The following is a 21367-nucleotide window of genomic DNA, read 5'->3' on the forward strand; positions in this document are numbered from 1 at the left end:
CTTTAAAGTTGGGTTGATTCTTATTGGCTGTGAATGTTATCAAGTGTTTCCAAAGATATCATTTATCTGTGTCATTATCGTTGTAATTGTGTGGTCTTCCCTATTCTCATAGAATCAGTATATACTATAATTAAAGTATTAAATTAAAGCTATCATCCTTGGCGTGAATTGGGCTTTAGACTAAAAGAGTGCAGTAACAGTTAAAGGTTAAAATTTTTTTTTTTTTATAAACACTTTTTGTTATTCTGGTTGAAAGTCTCTTTGCATCCTGATTGCAATCAATAATAGAAGTGGTCTAAATATTGTACATAAATATTGTGTACATACATCTTCTGTGGAAGTCTCAGGACCAAAAAATATTCAGTCTGAATGCAATGATACAATGTCCTACCTGCCTATCAACATATATATTCCCATACCTCTGCTCACCCTGCTCGCGCAGACATCACACGTCATCAGCGCGTTGAGGCTATGCAGAGTTGTAGACAGACAGTCACAGAGCACCTCAAACAAACAGCAGCCACCTTTTACAGTTCCTCCTTAACCAAACAACGAGCTCTACGTCGTAACTGTAATTATGAGATGGCAACCCATGATGATACCCGGAGCTGTTCATGTCCTCAGACTCGGATTTGTGCGTTTCTATGTCAACACTATCAATGCTGAAAGGAATCTGCAGCAGTAAGAGATCTGTAAGTTGTTTATGTTCATTATTATTGTAATGTTATGTGCTTGAGGTATGTTATGTGCTGAGACATGAGGTAATTTAACGGCACCTCTCGTTGTGCTTTGCAGATTCTGCTGTGTGCGCGTTCATGTGTTTTGGAAAAGGCGTGGCTTTGGAGAGCGCTCTAAAAGGAGGGTGGGATCTCATGCTTTCAAAGCTAGCTTGCTATTGCTAACCTCTCCAAAATTGCCTACCCTAACTTTAACCTCTCCAAAATTCCTCAAAGAATGACTTGTTGACTCATAATCAGGACAGCAAAAAGTTTCATTTTGAGTCTATAAACATAAAATACACATGCTCACACAACATTAACAGTTATATTGAAACTCTGGCACTCTTTTTTGATATCTTAGAAATCCTCATTTGGATGCAATGAACAAGACATCCATGCATGTTGCTTTCTTCTGTAAACCATCTTGTCAAAGGCACCCATGCAAATGAAGAGCCCCATGTCCTGTTAAATTAAAGCATGGGGATGTTAATGCATTAGTGAGTACAAAGAGAGTCTTTCTATGGCCTTCTCAGCCCTTTTCTTCACTTAGGCCAATCTAAACATCTTAGGCCAATAGGCTGCATGGGACTGTCCATGTCTGACAATGAATGATGTTGTTGTGCTGGTAGTAAATATATGGTGGTGGTGTAAGAACAGCTTCATGCATGATTGGTCCATTCATCTCAGTTTTGGTTCAGTTTGTGGCCAGAATTGAAACAAGCTTTCTTTTAAGTCTGGTGAGAAAGTTTTTTAAATGCCTGTATTTCACTGGTATTAGAATATTTCAGAGTCTAAAAATACAAATTCTGCAATATTCTGAATGCCATTTAACATTCCCATTGAATTTGTCGGTATTTATTTATTGCCTGCGTTTTAGGGGTGTAACGGTACACAAAACGGTTTGGTATGGGTTCGGTACAGCGGGGGAAGAAAACTAAACAATTTTTTTTTTTATTAAATAGTGGTTTACTGAACAAACTCTGTCTCTGTCTTTAAATGAAATCAATTAGAAATAAAAGTTTCTTAAGAATAAAAAAAAATTATCACTGCTAATGCTGTAAACTATATAGGAAGCTCTTACTTGCACATTACTATAAAATTAAAGGTTAACAACAGAGCCCAAACTATTACATAAATAAATAGCAACTGAATTTAGGCTAACACTCAAATAACAAGTTGTATGCAAACTTGTAAACTGCACATAAGGCAGTTTTTTTTTATCAACTTCTAAATTTAATTTCTGCAACTGGTATTAAAGAGGAAGAGATGATCGCGTTCACTCGCGCTCCGCACTGCTGCTTGAACTGTAGCACCTATACAGTGATCTTTCAAGCCAAATTAAAGAGCCAAATTGGCATTTTGAAATGGACAGAATTTGAAAGATGACACTTTGTTTCTTATCGAAAGTAACAAAACGCGGAGCTTATTGCGATTATTGGTGGTTAATGGTGATTAGGCTACAACACTGTATTCGTCGTGTACACTTAAGACGCGTACCAAAAATTCACGGATGAATGTGTGTACCGTTACACCCCTAATTACTATTTAATCTAATGTCAAGGGAAAAAAATTTGTTTTGTGACATAAGGTAAAGTGAGGTCAACCTCAACAATGGGCCAGGGCTGGGCTGGGGCGGCGGCCGGGGGGCGTTCAGTACACAATGAGAGTACAGCGGTACGCACTGTGGGTGGTATATTGTGGTTTTTTGGTTCGGTTTGAATACTGTTACACCCCTACTGTTTTTATTCAACAACACAATGTTAAGTCTTGTACAAACATCTAGCAAACTTGTAGTTGCAACCATTCACAACTCACTTTGACACTGAGTTGTGCATGGGCAAGCTCCACTCATGGTTCCATAAAATTTGGATTTGCATTAATATATAAAATATTTATTAATGTTTCTAAATAATAATTAAATATGACATAAAAAAAAACTACAGAAAAGACAACAATAGTACTTTCCTACTAAGTATCAAAACACTTTAAGAAACATGCAGAAGACATTGGAATATAATTTAGATTACCAACAGACGCTTTCACACATTCAGTCTTATCAGTACATTTATCATCATTTTTCTATTTAAAGGTCATGTGTGATCAGGGCCAGTTGTCAAAATGAAGAAGTTGCAACAGTACCGGAAAATGTGATGCTACGTGTGAAAAACATTGTAAAATTAATAGTTTGAATGCGTACAAGGTTAGAAGACTCATTCTAGCATGAGAAGAATGCTGTCAAACAGTTTGAACCAAAGTTCTGAAAAAGCCGACAACACTTCACACGGTTTAGCTGTAAACCTGTAACACAGGACGATAATTATTGACACTATGGAAAGAAATGTCATCGAACTGGATCGATGCAAAGATGAAGAGCTTCTCTCCATCCAAACAGATGAAGAAATTATTAGACTACTAGAAGAGTTGAAGATTTTCTTACTAAAATTAGTCCAAACGTCTCATTAAAATGGTGCTTAAAGACCATTTATGGCAAATACTAGCATCACAGTTTTAACAGCATTATAGTTCTGATGTCTGAGTGGTATACAGTATATGGATAAAAGATGGAAAGCTGTTTAAGATGAGGTAGATTTACCAGAAAAGGCAGCTTGTGTAAGCATACCTTCCTAACAAAACAACAAAAGCATCCTCAGGTGAATAATGCAGCTAACTTCAGGGCATGGCCTGGATCAGTCTATATAACTGGCCTGTGGCCTCTGAGTTACCATGGCAACCTCTTCCCATAATCCTCTGTCTGGGAAAACATGAAATAGAAATTGTGCACATCATAACCGAGAAACACCTGCGTGTACTGTAGATCTATTAGAAATGTCTCGCTGGATTTTGCAGCTGTAATGAATAGAAGAGCGAGCCAGGTTGATGTCAAACCATGTGTGGTCTTGTAAATGTAAACTATGATAATAATTCCTGCTAAAATGTGAGCATGGGAAAAAGTACAAATGTTCCGCATTCCCAGAGTCTAAAACACAGATTTGTGCCAACTTTGGCATTCCTAGCTAAGTATAGAAAGGAAAACGAAGTCTGTGGTCTGACTTATACAGAGAGCTCAGTTAAAGATAATGACTCAGATCAACATCTGAGTTTAATAGCAGCAGCTTGTTCCAGTAAAGGTAAATGATTAATGTCTTTGGTCACTAAACCCATTCCAGATGTTTACATTTTTGTACATGGAAGTTTGACACATAACATCCAGTTTTAACTAGTTACAGTTACAAATTGAAACATTATAATCAATCTTAATTTGAATAGTACAATTTCCAGCTTATGGGAAAAATGCAGTATATTTGAATATGCTGCACTTTGGTCCTGTCCTATCAATAGAAACCTTGTGGGAAAGTATACCAACCAAACAGAATGATAAGATGATAAGAACAGCTCATTTAGTTCGTAAAACGAGGGGAATTGACCATAAGAAGCAGGAATAGCAAGCAAAAGTGTTTCAGAGCTTGTCATGAAATACAGGAACATAAGAGGCAATAAAAAATGTAAAGGAAGTTAGAAATGCATATATGTAAAATGCATTTCCTTCTTCATGCAATGGTGCCAGATGAAAAATGCAAACTAACAAGACTGAAAAAAACGTGAACTGCTAAAACTTGTTCACTGATGTTGGCAAACAAACCCATGTTTCATGAAAGTCAGAAATAAAGCAGAAAGGTGACCAAATGTCTGAGATAGACATAAATGAAGTGGATTCCTATCATTTAAAATATTCATAAATACATTCTGATTTAAATTATTCTGTAAAATAAAAGAATAATTGCAAAATAAAATAAAATTTAATGCAATCTAACAATATGTCACAGAGAAGAAAACAAAAACAAATGCTTTTCAAAATACACAAAAGCTTTTCCAGCGACCTCTGCTAATGTGCTGTTGCCAAGATGAATTATACTGGTGGTAACCAATGAACACACAGAACTTGCAGAAGTAAGATTGTGATCAGTATTAAGCCAGAGTAATCTCACCTTCTGTCTGTTAAAATGAGTCCAAATAATCCCAGGACAACAAGAAAAATACAAGAGCCGTTTTCTTCATTCAAGCCTTCCGGTCCTCTATAAACCACGGACTGAGTGAAACTCTGCCACAAAGACACGAGGAAACAGCCCCTCCTTCTAAACACACACACACACACACACACACACACACACACACACACACACACACACACCCACACAGCACGCTCAAGCACAACAGGCCACTTACATTCACTTACAGTCATAACCAATGGTCTTTTGTAGTGGAAATCTTTGAATTATCAAATTAATAGGATAGTTCACTCAAAAATAAAAATATAAAAATTCTTCAAAATTTCTCCTTTTGTGTTCTGGAGAAGAAAAAGTACAGGTTTTGGAGTAAATGATGGCTACATTTTTATTTTTGTGTGAACTAGCCCTTTAAAACCTTTATAGCACAGTCCAGGGTGAGTATTGTTGCATTTCTGAATGAACCAGAGTGACTCAGGAGTTTGGCTGTGAGGGGAAGACAAGTGGTGGAATTATTTGAACAGAACAGATCTTAGTCAGGGTGGATGACATACTGAATTTTACGTGGAAGTAAACAAGTCTGTAAGGGATAGTATTTAGAATGGCATGCACTGTATAAAGGTCCTAGATCAGATGTCATTTTCAATGTAATTTTTTTCTATTGAAAGTTTTTTGGATGGATGTTTTGTCAGTTGAACAACTGGCATGTAGTTACACAACACAATTCACTGAAAGCACTGTACTTCTCACAACCTCATTTTCATTCCTGTCAAAAGTCTATGGTGCCTCTTCAATAGCCTCGGGCAGCAGTAGTCTCATTCCCAACTCTCAAATCTCTGTGTACTTATACTAGTGGCACATAAACCCACTGACGTTACAAAATAGTGAGAGTAAAATTCACGTTCAAATATTCTTGAACATGTAAACTGCATGCACAGTCACACCTTTCAAGTTCATTAAACTGTTTACCAGATTCCACTGCAGATCTGATTTACTTTAATCTCATTTTGACATCAAGTGGAGACAGAGAAGAGTTTAGTGTCCTGAGAATCTGGTATTGCACAGCCATCTTGACATCCCAGACAGACACAACTATCAAAATATCAATATTTTTGACATGTATCGATTAAAAATGGTTTCAATACTCCTTTTCTTCAGTATCGATAGACCGATACCAGCTGCGCGTTCTCACTCTCTTTTCTCTCCAACAGCAAATTGACACTCACCAGCCTCCTCTCACTCGTCTCATTCGCTCCGGTTGAATAATAGTGCTTGTGTATAATTTTAGTCATTCCCGCAGGTTTCGTGCTCGCATAAAAAACATGCACACACCAGTGATCTATATAAGTGGTGCTCTCATAAAGCCGCTTCTCAAACAGTTCACAAGTACCAAACTGACTCCTTTTTCATGGCTTATTGTGCTTAAACAGACAAATACATACAAAATGTTGTCAGAATGTCCATCTTGCAGAGTATTCAGGTTAATACAGTCAGTTTTGGAATGTAAATAGTAGAGAGAAAATGCATGTTGAGTAACAGTATATTGGATCCGTGCATAAGCTTTTAAAGTGATAGCAGTCCAATAAACCTGCTTCTGTCTATCATGTTAATCAAAGAACAAAACACAAAAAGAAAATCATTCGCTGTTCTTGACTGAATAACTTTTGAAACTTTAATTGTAAGCATTAATCTGTATTTAATTTTTTACATTGAAAACTATCCAGTGTTATTTTACATTTGATTACTTTAATGTCTGTATTTCTTACCCGAATACTACTGTTAGACCCACTTGAAAAAAAAAAAAGCCATGTTTATTTCATTTGTCTCTTTTTTCTATTGTATTTATTTGTGCTGTCGTTTGCAATTTGTTCTTTATTTTATTACTGACTGTACTTGTATTTTTTTTTGTAAATGTAGTTCAACGATTTAAATAAAGCCACCCTGTGCTGTGTGTAAGCGATTACAACAAAATTACCCAAATTATTAAAAATTATTTAATAAAAAATTATGATGATATAATAAGAAATTATCTGTATGGCATTATATATGGCAGTTTTCCTTACGGTATCGAAAATGGCATTGAATATCGATATTTAAGATATCGTATTGAAGATGGAAACTCCAGTATCGAGACAACACTAAGATAACAACAACTTAAATGCATCTCAAACCTAAAGAATGTCTATAAATACTTATGCCTACTTTCTGTTGCATTCAGTTAATTAAGTAAAATTTCCATTTTCTGCTTTGTTGCTTGGATCACTTCCGGTGCCATTTTTAAGCTGCTTTCAGTATTTTCTATTTTGAGGCCTGCAGATATGACATCTGAACATCAACCTGCCACAGCAACAGTATCCACAACAACAACTAAAGGGCCATCAGTGCACATTCTTTGATGTGACGATCCAGACATGTAGATAATATGAAGTTTAACAGGCCAAGCGGCAATTTTCTTTTTTTGCTACCACTACAGGAGGAAACTGAAAATTCGATTAGTGATTTTATAAGTGCTAAACATAAGTACATAATGTTTAGCATATATATACTACCATTCAAAAGTTTGGGGTCAGTAAGATTTTTTTAAATTTCTAAAATCTGTTATACTCACCAAGGCTGCATTTATTTGATAAAAAAAAATACAGTAAAAACAGTAATATTGTGAAATACTATTACTGTTTTCTATTTTAATATATTTTTAAAATGTAATTTATTCCTGTGATGCCAAAGCTGAATTTTCAGCATCATTACTCCAGTCTTCATTGTCACATGATCCTTCAGAAATCATTCTAATATGCTGATTTGCTGCTAAAGAAACATTTCTTATAAGCAAAACTGTTTTGCTTCTTAATATTTTTCTGGAAACCGTGATACAATTTTTTCCCAGGATTCTTTTATGAAAAGAATGTTCAAAATAATTATTTATTTGATTGTTCTCCAGCTGTTTTATTGATCTCTTTCCTGGTTGAAACACAGACTCATTACATGAGACGTGATACATTTTGGTAAGTTGTACTGTATCTTTCAACATACCTTCTAATGTTCATTCGTTTTTTTTTTCTATAAACTAGTAGTAAAGAAGAAGAGATTATCAGTTCATGTGCTGCTTAAACTGAGGTGCTACAGTGATCGGTCACGTCACATTTAAGAGCGCCAAAACGGTATTTATTGTTTGAATTTCTAAATAAAACTGATAATTTGAAAGCAGAGACTTCATATCAAAAGTAACCAGCTCTGTTGTCTGTCAGTGTCAGTGTCAGTGTCATCTTTGCTTCACTGCATGAGAAAATGGTTGTGTGGCATGAGAGCATGAGAACAGTGTCAATTGCGTGAGTTTGGCTGCCCTGTATATAGTATGTGATGCTTCAAAATACTGTACATACACAATCTAAATAAGCAATGAAAAACCACTCGACCATTATAGGGCATATACTCAAGGCCAAAACCACACCATTAATCACCTGTTCAGAACTTTCAAATAAAGGTGAAGTTCTCATGTATTCAACTCAGTGATATCTCTTACATTTGGCATTATCATAAGTCCACTATTAGATCAGCTCAGTGTTCATGTCTCTGAGCTTCAACAAGTCTGACCAGCACAACTACTGTAATGCCATACGGTCTGGAGAAAAACAAAAACAACTTCTCCGGTTAATACTGATGTGACAAATGAAAACAAACTTTGTGAAGGTCTAACATGGCATTTGTTTAAATATGGAGCTACAGACATTCACAGCACAATGTAAATGACAGAATATGTAATGCTGTATTTGAAATTATGTGTACATTTATTCATTGAGGACTTTCATCCAAAGCAATAAAAGCAATAGAGTGGTGCAGGGATGACGTATTTTTGTAGGTCAAAACCTGGAAACAAGTTAGCATTTTAGCACTTCCGGTTCCATCATCCAGAAGTCAATGGGTTTTTTGAATGGGTTTTTAGTTAAAATAAGGTCTGTGGTGAACACAAGCTCAAGAGATTTTCACATCAGCAATATCCTCGTGATGTTTTTAAAGCTTTTACTTGTCTTGTAAAATCGGTTGCTAGCAAGTGGCTAAATGGGACTACAGCCAAAGTCCTTTTAAGACAAGTCATTTCACTCGTCGGCCATCTTTGAAACGCCTCTTGGGCATCCAAATGCAGCTCCTATCTCTTTGAATGGGGAAACATCAGATTCTCCAAAGCTGTATGCCAAGCTTTCGATTAAATTTCATATTTGAAATCACCAATGAAATCTGACAACAACTGTCTCATAAATTTTGTTTCTAAACGCTCGAATCATGACAAAAAAAACAAAAAACAAAAAAACGGTATTTTTCATTCTGGATCAAGCTAATGCGCATGCGCAGTCCTAAGTGCGTGTCTCTTGTGCCTCATTTCGGAGGCGTGCGTCTGACTGTTTCTACAGGAACTTTACCAATTGGCGATTTGCACTTATTTAGAAGGCGGGACTTATTCCGCCATGTTGCATGTTGCACTTTCTCCCACTCAAAACAATACGAGTGACACGTCTTGTGTTATTCTATAGTCTTTGCTACAACTCATCTACTCACTAGTCCGCTTTCACAGCCTCATTGTGTTTATAATCACGCTCTTGCAAACTATCATAACTTTCATGGAAAATGTTTTTAAACAAAGACTGAAAGAGTTGTCGGAAGCTTAGTGATGGTGACACTGAAGTCATGCGACTGTGGTAGTTTGTTTATAGCCTACATTTAGTTTTTGACTTCTACCAATTGTATTAACGGTTCAAAATTCATAAGGTTGTGTTCATTTGTGAAGATTATTTTGATGAACAAAACATGTAAGAATCATAAGCTTTTGTTAGTCACAGACCTTATTTTCTGCAATAATCCAAAAGCCAATGGAAAAATCCTACTGGTTTTTTGTTGAGGGAACCAGGGTGATGCTATCTTTTGGCCTACAAAAATACGTCATCTCTGCACCACTCTATTTCTTCCATATAAATCTGAGTTTTTGTCCTTACCACAGAGAAGCAACAAGCAAAAGGATATTTTGTAGATCACATGGTTTCTGTGGTGTCATGCTTGGCAACCCACCGTGTACAGTATAAGCTCACTGGTCCAGTGATCCTACCCCACATAATTGTACATTAAACATCAAATATGGCCTGAATTAACTGCAAAATTCTCCAAATTCATCTATCATCAAGAGAAACAGAAAAAATTGAGGGAGAGCAGACCAAAAACTGAGGTGGATAAATTATTGATCTCAGTGCATGTTCAGTAAGTGTGGCTCAGTCACGCCCATTCATTTCCATAACACTTAAAATTACTATTACATAACATGTAAAAGTATCTGTTATCCCTTACAACAGATCATAAATACAACAGCTCGCAGCTGATTCATTCTGACACACAATAGCTACAGTAAAATGGTAGACTCCCGTAGGTTCAAGCTCCAAGTCTTAATGAACAGAGAAAGGAAGAGACAGAAGGAAGGGAGGGATATTGCCCACCTTTGTTCTGAGCAATCTTCACCCCAACACAAGGTTCTTCATCAGATTGTTTGGAGGGAAAGCAACTGGGTTTGCCAGCTTTATCTGAAAGACAACATAAGAAATATTTAGTTTCCAAAAATCAAAATAGTTTTATTCTCGCCACCATTCATAAAAATGATGGGGGAAACACGATTATGACATTTAAAACTTCACATTTTTCAAGCTTCACAGTTCAAAGGTTTGGAATCAGTAAGCTTTTTTTATTTTAATGTGTTTTTATTTATTTATTTTTTTTTTTTATTAAAAAGAGTCTCTTATGCTCATCAAGGCTCCATTTATTTGATCAAAAATACAGTAAAAATTCTGAAATGTTATTACAATTTAAAATAACTTTTCTAATTTAATATATTTTAAAATGTAATTTATTCCTGTGATGGCAAAGCTGGTCTTTAGTGTCACAAGATGCTTCAGAAATCATTCCAATATGCTGATTTGATGCTCAAGAAACATTTATTGTCATTATAAGAATTGTTTTTTCAGTATTCTCTGATGAATAGAAAGTTTAAAAAAAGCATTTATTTGAAATCTTTTGTAACATCATAAATGTCTTTACTGACACTTTTTTCAGTTTAATGGATTCTTGCTGAATAAAAGTATTAATTTCTTACTGACCCCAATTAGCATCAGCTAATCGCTAGGCCAACACTAATGATATTAAAATTTGATCCTAAACCCTGAAATCTGTAAAACTATCTCTCATAAGATGCACTGAGGACCTCCAAGTTGTTAATTAGCATTTATGGACTGCAAACATTTAAGAACAACAAACAGCCTGAAATATAATTTTTCTCAAATGGACACATTAACAGGTTTCACTTAATACTGGAATCTACATTCCAGAAACAAAACAAAAAGCATTTTGGGGTAATCTCATGATTATCTCTATACAGATGGAAAATAAGGGGCACAGAGATACTGAGAAACTTGTGGGTGAGCTAAAAAAAGAGAACAGGAAGATATCTTAATGACACTAAACCTGTCAAGAACATGTCTGGATCACTAAATGTGGGCACCAGAAACACCACACTCATATGTACTTGTTAAACATGACGGTTGTGAGGGTTTGATTCCTTTTAGGCATGAATGCCATTTCCCCCCAAAGGTGTTCAATGGAGTTCAGGTCTGGCTTTCATGCAGGCCAGTTCTTTTACACAAGACTCAATAAATGATTTTAATATGAACCTTGCTTAGGGCACAGAGAATTGCCCTGATGAAATAGAAAAAGACCCTTTGCAAACTGAAAGCTTAAAATAATTTCACAATGCTAAGCAAATACATTTAATTATAAAAAATTTATCATTTAGATAAAGTTGAGATGAAGTTGAAAGCTTAAAATAATGTAATAAAATAGACTTAATTATACAAAATTAAGTTTAAAAAAACCCCACGATTCATAAATAAATAAATAAATAAACAGAATTTGTATGCAAAATAATATACATTTTACCTTAGAAGTGAAACCATAAAACTGTATTATGTATGATGTTGTAAAACAATTACAGTAGACAAATGTATTCTGGATGATAATAACACTGAGCAGAAGGTCTGCGTGTGAAGAGAGTATAAGAGAACATTAATCCAGCATTTGTAGCGAAACAAAAGAAAAGTAAATCCCCAGAGACGCACCAGCAATTAATTCTGCTGTACTATCTAGGGCATCAGAGATCTGTGTTGATATATACTCTATTTCTAATGCACATAAAAGATGAAAGCCAAACAGTAAACAAGCGGCGTGTGGTTTCCAATTGTACACACATGTGCGCATAAAGGCAGACGTTGACACTCACGCAGCTTATAAAGAGCACAGCTGAAAATACTACTACACTACTGAGAGACAATTAAATTGGCTGGGGAAGTAAAGAGAGACACAATGCAGTGATAAATGTTGAACTCAAATCAAAGTACACTAACCAGCTGAAACAAAGTAAAGTAAACAGAGAATGTGACAAAAGCAGTCAGTTTAATGTAGATTTAAACAAGTTTAAAGTAAGGTATTTTTTTTTGAGCAGGACTGTGTGTGTGTGTGTGTGTGTGTGTGTGTGTGTGTGTGTGTGTGTGTGTGCGTGTGTCTGTGTGTGTATTTTATCCTGGGCGTGAGATTAAAGCAAGGCTTTTTCCTTGTACCATCTGGAGCCCTTGTGACAGAAGGATCTGGTGTCCCCCACACACTCAAACGAACACACGTTCACATAATAATCATTTTTAATGGAAGCTTTACAAAAAAGAAAAAAAAAAAAAACCCTGTAAGCAAACAAAAGAACCACAACAAACAAACAAACTTTAACGAACATGAAAGAAGAGGCTGGTGGGACCCTAAATAAAGCCTTTTTATGAGCTATCAAAGACAGGCTCTCCCAATAAACGCTGCACAAATCAGCACACTGAATGGAGTACTGGGATGTGTGGAGCTGGATAACCATCCAAAATGTTTCCATGACACCTCAATTAATCAGTTTGCTTAGTTAGAAACACAAAATACAGTCATCTTTTATCTGAATACAAATGAAAAATAGCGATGACATGTTTATGAGGTTTATTTATGATACTGTGTAGCATGTAATTTAGCATTTATGTGGAGCTCTTGTTAGAACATTAGAGTAGATTTGCCATGAATCATGTTCACAGTCGAGTGGTCATAATGACTGTAAATACTGTGGTGTTCAATAAAGCAGTGAGTTATAGATTTGGTTGATGTAATAATAAATGCTTTCCTAAATTAGGCTCAAACAATTTCCAGTATGCATGCATGCATGCATTTAACATAACCAACTATCAGAAGACTGAGCTGAACTGCATGCATGAAAACGATAGTACATCAGATAAACCCTGCATTTACAAACTGTGCTCCGAACACTGATTCAATATTGACACAATAATCAAAGACATTTTGATATTTTGCCAAAAAAAACAAAAAAACAACATTTATACGCACACACATACATTTATATTTTATATATATATATATATATATATATATATATATATATATATATATATATAAATGTGTGTGTGTGTGTGTGTATGTGTGTATATGTATATATATATATATATATATATATATATATATATATATATATATATATATATTATAAATATATATTATATATATATACACACACACACACACACACACACATACATACACAGACACATATACATATATACACACATATATATACACACATTATATATATATATATATATATATATTATATATATATATATATATATATATATATATATATATATATGTATGTGTGTGTGTGTGTGTGTGTGTGTATTTTTTTGCAAAATAATTATATAATTATATAATTATTTATTTAGCACTGTAATGGATCCAGAGATTTTACTTTACTGTTTTTGTAATTATCTTTATTCTCAATATTGTTTTTTACTGTATTACATTAAAATGATTAAAAATAATAATAAATATGCTTCATTTTAATTAAAATAATGTCACAATGCAACAAAAAAATATCTTAAATGTGCTAAAAAAAAAAATTCTTTAAGCAAAAGATAATTTCACATGTCATAAGTGGCATGGAGAATGAGTGGATAGATGGATGTCATATTTCTTTTAATTTTGTGGTGATATATGACCGGCACACATATTTGACCTGCTATATCAGATTCACCTGTTTATGTATGTTTGAATTTACAGCAAACTGTCTACAAGCTGAAACGATCAGATAAATGGCCCGATGAAGTTTTTTGTGCTAGAAAATTCAAACAGAATGCATCTCTCTGCCTCATCGTGAAAACAGCACAGGTCAATAAACTTGTCGAAACAAGACTAATACACATCGAGAGTACAACATGAGATCTTGGAACGAATACACATGAACTGAAGGTCATGTCACAAGGAAATGCAATAAGGAAATTAGAAAAATACCTGCTCTTCTATTGGTTCTCCGGTGTGGCTGGGTTTGTGTTTCTCTCACATTCCTAAGATGTTTCTTCTCCATCTTAAATCACATAGTAATACGCTAAGAAACAGGGAAAGGCCCTCTACATGCAACTCGCTATATAGGTATCACCCAAAACAAGCAGCTGCTTTTCTTCTTCCTGTGGCTGTCTCACTCTTTCCCCTCACCGGTCACAAAACCGGTTTCACAGCCAATGTGAGAAGAAGCCAGACACGGACCGCAATGATAAATGTTTAGTGAACAACAACAGACATCAGCTTAGATGATGCACAATATCTCCAGAGGTAAAATAAAGCCAACCACAGTGAATTTCTTCTGTTCTTCACAGTTTTGTAGCCGTTCAAAAATATTATGCATGTACAGTACATGAATTCGCTGACTGCTGGCGACTGAAGAATAATTACAAGAGTCAATAAAAGCTGCTGAGTGAGGGATCAATGAGAGGGAAGGCTTAATGTGTGGCAATACCAACAAACCCACTTTCCAGCTTTGATCTCTTTAGTCTCTCTCTCTCTCTCTGTCCCAATGCAAACAGGATTATGAGTTTCTGTAGAACCTTATGGGCCTTAAAAAGAATTATAATAGGAAATTAATGGACAGTGTATATACAACACTAAGGTTGGTATTAATGACGTAATCAGGAAATGACTTTTGTCTGCCTTCAAATTTTTAGCATGCTGAATGATAGTATTTCAACAGTACAATACATAATCTTAATAAAGCACAATTATTTTGTCATCTAAGCAAGAAAATGTGCAGTTGCATTTATTAGAAGTATTATAAAATGTACAGGAAATGTGATTGATGTCCTCCAATGTAAGTCTATGGGATTGTTTTCACCTGTTTTATCATCTTCCAGACAAAAACTAAGTCAACACACCAAATAAACTGCATGATTTGAAGTATCATTTATGTCTGTAGCACAAATGGTGCTGGAGTCAACGTTTAGTACTTAAATGATTCAAACAAACACCTAACCCTAAGTATGAGAATAAATAAATAAATTTGGGCATGTTTTTAAAATGATTTCAGAATAGTATTTTATATGATTAAAAAAAACTACTATGAGATCTGAAAACAAATTAAAACTAACAAAATTCTGTGATGTTCTCTTCTCTTTTTTGAACTTGTTTTTATGTCACTTTCCTGAAGCACAGTTCTGCTTTTTGCTTCTTGCGTGTGTGCATGATTAACTTCACAACTGAAAGCAGTCACATGTTTAAAAGAGTGAGAAGCAGATATTAATACATCAACATTTCTGTGCAGCCTTTCTCAGTATGAGACAGTGTGGGTGTCCACTGAGTGAGGTCATCAACCCACTGCTCACACAAGACTGTAGAGGGACACCACAAAGGTAAGAGAAATGACAAACAGGACTGCATTACAATCTCAATAGTTTCTTCTACACAGAAATAAAATTAGAAAGAGAAATTAAAAATTTGCTGGGAAAAAAAAAAACACCTCTAGATTTTAATAATGTCACAAACCGAGCTCAGCATTGCCTAGACAAAAAGTCTATAATCAAAAGTCAGAGATTAATACGAACATTTCTAATCAAGCCCATTTTATCTGATGCTATTGCTCTATAATAGTGTAAAATATAGACTACTGGTCAAAAGTTTGGAATAATTAAGTTTATGTTTTTGAATTATGCTCACCTATTATTTGATAAAAACACAGTAAAAACTGTAATATTGTGAAGTATTATTAATTTAAAATAAGTTTTCTATTTGAATATATTTTAAAATGTAATTTATTCCTATGATACAAAGCTGAATTTTCAGCATCATTACCCCAGTCTTCAGTGTCACATGATCCTTCAGAAATCACTCTAATATGCTGATTTTTTTTTATTTTTTTTTTTAAAGATGACAGAAAAAAAATGCCTTTATTCAGCAAGCACATATTAAATTGATCAAAATTCATCAAAGAATCATGAAAAAAAAAAAAAAAAATTATCAAGGTTTCCACCAAAATATTAAGCAGCAAAAACTGTTTCCAAAATTGATAATAGGAGCCATTATTAATAATTGAGCACCAATAATATTTGATAATAAATGAGCAGAAAAATCGGCCTATTAGAATGATCATGTGACACTGAAGACTGGAGTAATGGCTGCTGAAAATTCAGCTTTGCCATCACAGGAATAAATGACATTTTAAAATATATTCAAACAGAAAAGTCATTTTAAATTGTAATATTATTTACTATTTTTACTCTGTTTTTGATCCAATAAATGCAGCCTTGGTGAACATAAGAGACTTCTCTCAAAAACATTAAAAAAAACATATTTCAAACCTTCGGTCCAGTAGTGTAATAGTAAAAGTTCTCTCTTTTTGTCTATATTTTAGGATTAACATCTCAGACAAAGTTTAACATTACAGCCCGGTTTCACAGACAGGGCTTAGACTAAGCCAGGATTAGGCCTTAGTTCAATTAGGGCATTTAAGTATCTTTTATAAACGTGCCCTAGAAAAAAAACATTACTGGTGTGCATCTTGAGACAAAACAATGGCACTGACATATTTTAAGATATGTCAGTGTAAGTTGTTTTCAGTTAAAGCAGCTCAAACATGTATTTTAGTCTGGGACTAGCTTAAGCCTTGTCTGTGAAACCGGGGGCAAGAGATTGACGTAGAGCGCTTAAACCGAGGTGCTAAAGCAGTCTTAGCCACCTGCTATGGCTTTGCCCACGGTACATATTTCTTATTTAGCACATTATCGAGTCTTAACACTTCCTTGATCCTGTAAAGAGATACTGTACTTCTCTGGTTAATCTGATAGCTGTGTGGTGTTTGCGGGTGGCTAGACACTGATCACACACCTATCACACACAGATCTCCACCTGCTTCCATGAAGCACCCTGACCTGTTTCCACATCCATCTGTTTCTGCATCTGCGTCTGCGTTTGCATTTGTGTGTCTGATTCACCCCAGGAACGTTCATCGCTGTGACTCGAGCACAAAAAAAAAAAAGCAGTTTAACTATGTTTTTGCTTTAGGTTTTACACAAAAGCACCATTCAAATCCACCCACATACACACACACACCGCTGCTTCAGTGTCTGCAGAATTAAAAATGCGTCTTCATAGATAAAAAGGTCACACACAAACATGCTTTCATGTTCAAAACAGCACAGGTTTCTGTTCTAGACTAGTCGAAAAACTAAACCGTATAGTCTGTTGCAGTAAACCTGACGAGCTTCAAGAGCCACAGCCCTTCTCAACTGCGTGCGAACGCAAAAGAGACAGCACTGACCTGATGTGAGTCTTCGTCGATTTCGAGATGGCAGCAGTGTGTGTGTGTGTGCAAAAGAGATTTCCACTTCAGTTCTCCAGAGGAACGGGGCCGTCGTCCTTATCCAGAGAATCACACCAGACTGAACAGCCCTCTCATGAACCCTCCCTCTCTAGCCGTGCTGCCATACACTCTGCATCCTCCATCCTTCCTTCCTCTCTCTCTCTCTCTCTCTACACTTGCTTTACTCCTCCTCTTTCTTTCCTCCCTCACTTGCTTCCCCCGCACACTGTTTTCCGCTCAGCTTCTGTTTTTTTCTCCACAGAGGATAATCACATTCCAGAGGAGGGACGGCATATGGCAGGGAAACGCCACACGCTCTTGTCTGTCCGTCTTTATGTGCCAATGTGTGTGTGTTGCATGGACAATTACCCCTATTGTGTTGCTGGAGGGGTGGGCCAACAAACAGGAGGTGGGGGTTTGGGATAAAGGGGTGGGGTGAGACTCGGGAGGAAAAAACTAGAGGAATATTGATGAGCGGGTATGATATTTGGAGAATGCCAGCTCTCCTCCCCTGATTGGTTGGGTCATCGGAGTGCATGTATCGTTATAATTCAGTGGAGGAGCGAAAATGAGCCTGATTCTATTGGAGGGCACACACCGGTCATGTGACGAAAGGTCCAGGCCACATGGGACAGCAGAGGAATACAGATGAGTCAGTGATTTGTGGGGGAAGGGAAGGGGGGGCAATGTCACCACCTACAATATTCTCACAGTTTCAGATGATGAAACAAAGCCATTCGGGGAAATATAACTCTTCACTGTACAACAATAAATTACTCTGGTAACACCAGGAGTTTCTGGACATGTACCAAGGTAGTACCATGACATTTACTTGAAATGCCCTGGATTATCATAAAAACACATTGGTATATGAACATGATAATCGTTCAGCACATATCTGTATATTTCTCAAAGTAACACAGTTTTACCACTACCAGGGTAAGGCCACTTTATTTTTTTACCCTTACAAATGTATAAGTTATTCAAATATACATTATGTATAGTATATACTAGTCAAAACTACTCAAAATTAATACTTTATTTTATTCAGCAATGACACATTAAATTGATCAGAAGTGACAGTAGAGACATTTATAATGTTACAAAATAAAAGTTGCCCTTTTGAACTTTCTATTCATCAAAGAATCCTGAAAAAAAAAAAAGAATCATAGTTTCCACAAAAATATTAAGCAGCACAACTGTTTTCAAAATTGATAATAATAAGAAATGTTTCTTGAGCAGCAATTGAGCATATTATACTCATGTGACACTGAAGACTGGAGTAATGGCTGCTTTGCCATCACAAGAATAAATTATTTTTTAAATAGAATTTTAAATTGTAAAAATATTTCACAACATTACAGTTTTTTCTGTATTTATGTTCAAATAAATGCAGTCTTTGCAAGACTTCTTTAAAAAAAAAAAAAAAAAAAAAAAACCTTTGAATAGTAGTGTATATGGCGTTTTGAATCAAAATATTTATTTTTATTTATATTTAATTCATTTCACTGTTTTCCAAATTGTACCAAATTATATTTAATTCACAATCAGAAGAGTGTCTATGTTCTATAAGAGTCAAATAATCTATCCACCTTATTTTTCAACATGGAAGTAAGCTATTTTCTTTGAATTTGCGAGATTCCATTTCATTAGCTGCTATAGGAAAATGACTTAGAATAACAAAGTGCAGCAAATGGTAAAACTGGTGTACAAGAGTCCACGGAATTAATGTCATTTACTTCCTGTTTTTCACATTTACTGTGTACAGAGAATCAGATTCTCACAGAACAGATCTATTAAAAAAACAGTGACATACAGGAAACAGAATTTGGTCTTTAAAAAGTGCTAGCATGTTCATATAAATTTTTCTTTCACTTCTCATTTATTTTTTAAAGGATTAGTCCACTTTCAAATAAACAATTTGCTGATAATTTACTCAACCCATGTCATCCAAGATTCATGTCTTTCTTAGTTTCTTCAGTCGAAAAGAAATTAAGGTTTTTGATGAAAACATTCCAGGATTATTCTCCTTATAGTGGACTTCAATGGCCTCCAGACGAGGAATAAGGGTCTTATCTAGCGAAACGATCGGTCATTTTCGAAAAAAAATACAACTGTCTATGTTTTATATAAACAAACGTTCGCCTTCTAAGTGCCTCCGCCAAAACCGCATTTCCGCATTCGCCAAAACCGCATTTCCGCATTCTCCAAAATGCTTACGCTGTATGTCCTACACCTTCCCTATTCTACTCACGGAAAAAAATGTAACTGGCGCTGCGTTCGTTTCGTAAGTTGAATAAGGTAGGCGTAGGACATACAGCGTAAGCTTTTTGGAGAATACGGAAATGCGGTTTTGGCGGAGGCACTTAGAAGGCGAACGTTTGTTTATATAAAGCATATACAGTTGTATTTGTTTCGAAAATGACCGATCATTTCGCTAGATAAGACCCTTATTCCTCGTCTGGTATCGTTTAAAGCCCTTTGAAGCTGCACTGAAACTATAATTTTGACCTTCAACCGTTTGGAGGCCATTGAAGTCCACTACAAGGAGAATAATCCTGGAATGTTTTCATCAAAAACCTTAATTTCTTTTCGACTGAAGAAAGAAAGACATGAACATCTTGGATGACATGGGGGTGAGTAAATTATCAGCAAATTTTCATTCAGAAGTGAACTAATCCTTTAAACATGTTTTATTTATTTTGGTTTCTGATGACTGCAAAATTGCTCTGTGATCCAGTAAAGCCGAGCCTGACAGCCTGAGGTGACAACGTCATACTGAATTCTTGACATGCCTCCCAATATACACGTGCACAAAAACACGCGCACACACACACACACACACACACACACACACACACACACAATCACACTTCAATAGGCCTACTTGACTATAAATCTCCTAATTATTTCTGTCATATGCCTCGGTTTGATGACCCCTGTGCTAATTCAACCAGTCAGGCTAAACACTCCTGAGTCACACTTCTTGTATTCCCTTTCTGTTTTCACCCTCTCATCTGTCTTCTTAGTCCTCACACACAAATGAACACCACTATTCTTGGCCTTTGACAACTACACTTTATTAAGGTCACATCACAGTAAACACACACACACATCACATTTCCCTAACTCCCCCACTCCCAGCTCCCTTACACCCCTGCCCTTAGCTCCTCCGTCCATCAATAGATATTCACTCCTCTCCTCCCCCTTCATGACTTGTAGTAAATGGAGCCTCAGGCCATGTCTTTCACACTGACATTATTCCCTAGATGCTTTTGAATGATCCTTTGACATACTGCTTTCATAGTCGACAGGATTTAGACACTGAGTGTACAAACATATTAATCAGGCCTAAAAGAATATATAATCTAGAAATACAAATCATAGAGTCTGTTTCTATCTATCTATCTATCTATCTATCTATCTGTATCTATCTATCTATCTATCCATCTATCTTTCCATCTGTATCTTTCCATCTAAATATCTGTATCTTTCATCTATCTATATCTTTCCATCTATGTCTATCTCTATCTGTATCTCTTTCCATCTATCTATCCATCTTTCTATCTATCTATCCATCTTTCCATCTATCTATCCATCTTTCCATCCATCCATCCATCTATGTGTCTATATCAGTATGTCTATCCATCCGTCCGTCCATCCATCAATCCATATATCCATCACTGTCTGTCTATCCGTCTGTGTATCTATCTGTCCATCCATCCACCCATCTATCTATCTGTCTGTCTGTGTCTATCTAACCGTCTGTCTATCTGTCCATCCATCCATCCATAGCTATCTATCCGTCTGTCTGTCCATCCATCCATCCATCCATCCATCCATCCATCGGTCTGTCTGTCTGTCTATGAAATGCTCGTTCAACCGCACAATATTGATAT

The 21367-nt window shown here is 35.6% G+C and overlaps 1 protein-coding gene across 6 annotated transcripts in view; it reads right to left on the reverse strand.

The window, feature by feature from the left end:
• fgd4a (FYVE, RhoGEF and PH domain containing 4a) overlaps positions 1-21367 on the reverse strand; it is a 57148-nt gene that overhangs the window by 24108 nt on the left and 11673 nt on the right. For 3 of the 6 annotated variants that reach the window (XM_051869764.1, XM_051869767.1, XM_051869766.1), the window contains exon 2: positions 10201-10284. In XM_051869764.1, coding sequence (XP_051725724.1) covers positions 10201-10284 — 84 coding nt within the window. Of the gene's footprint in view, positions 1-4705; positions 4864-10200; positions 10285-14134; positions 14223-17426; positions 17785-21367 lie in introns of those variants that run through there. The other 3 variants (XM_051869768.1, XM_051869765.1, XM_051869769.1) reach the window with 3 other exon arrangements.

Source organism: Ctenopharyngodon idella, chromosome 18 (genome assembly GCF_019924925.1).
Source record: "Ctenopharyngodon idella isolate HZGC_01 chromosome 18, HZGC01, whole genome shotgun sequence".
Lineage (NCBI taxonomy): Eukaryota > Metazoa > Chordata > Actinopteri > Cypriniformes > Xenocyprididae > Ctenopharyngodon > Ctenopharyngodon idella.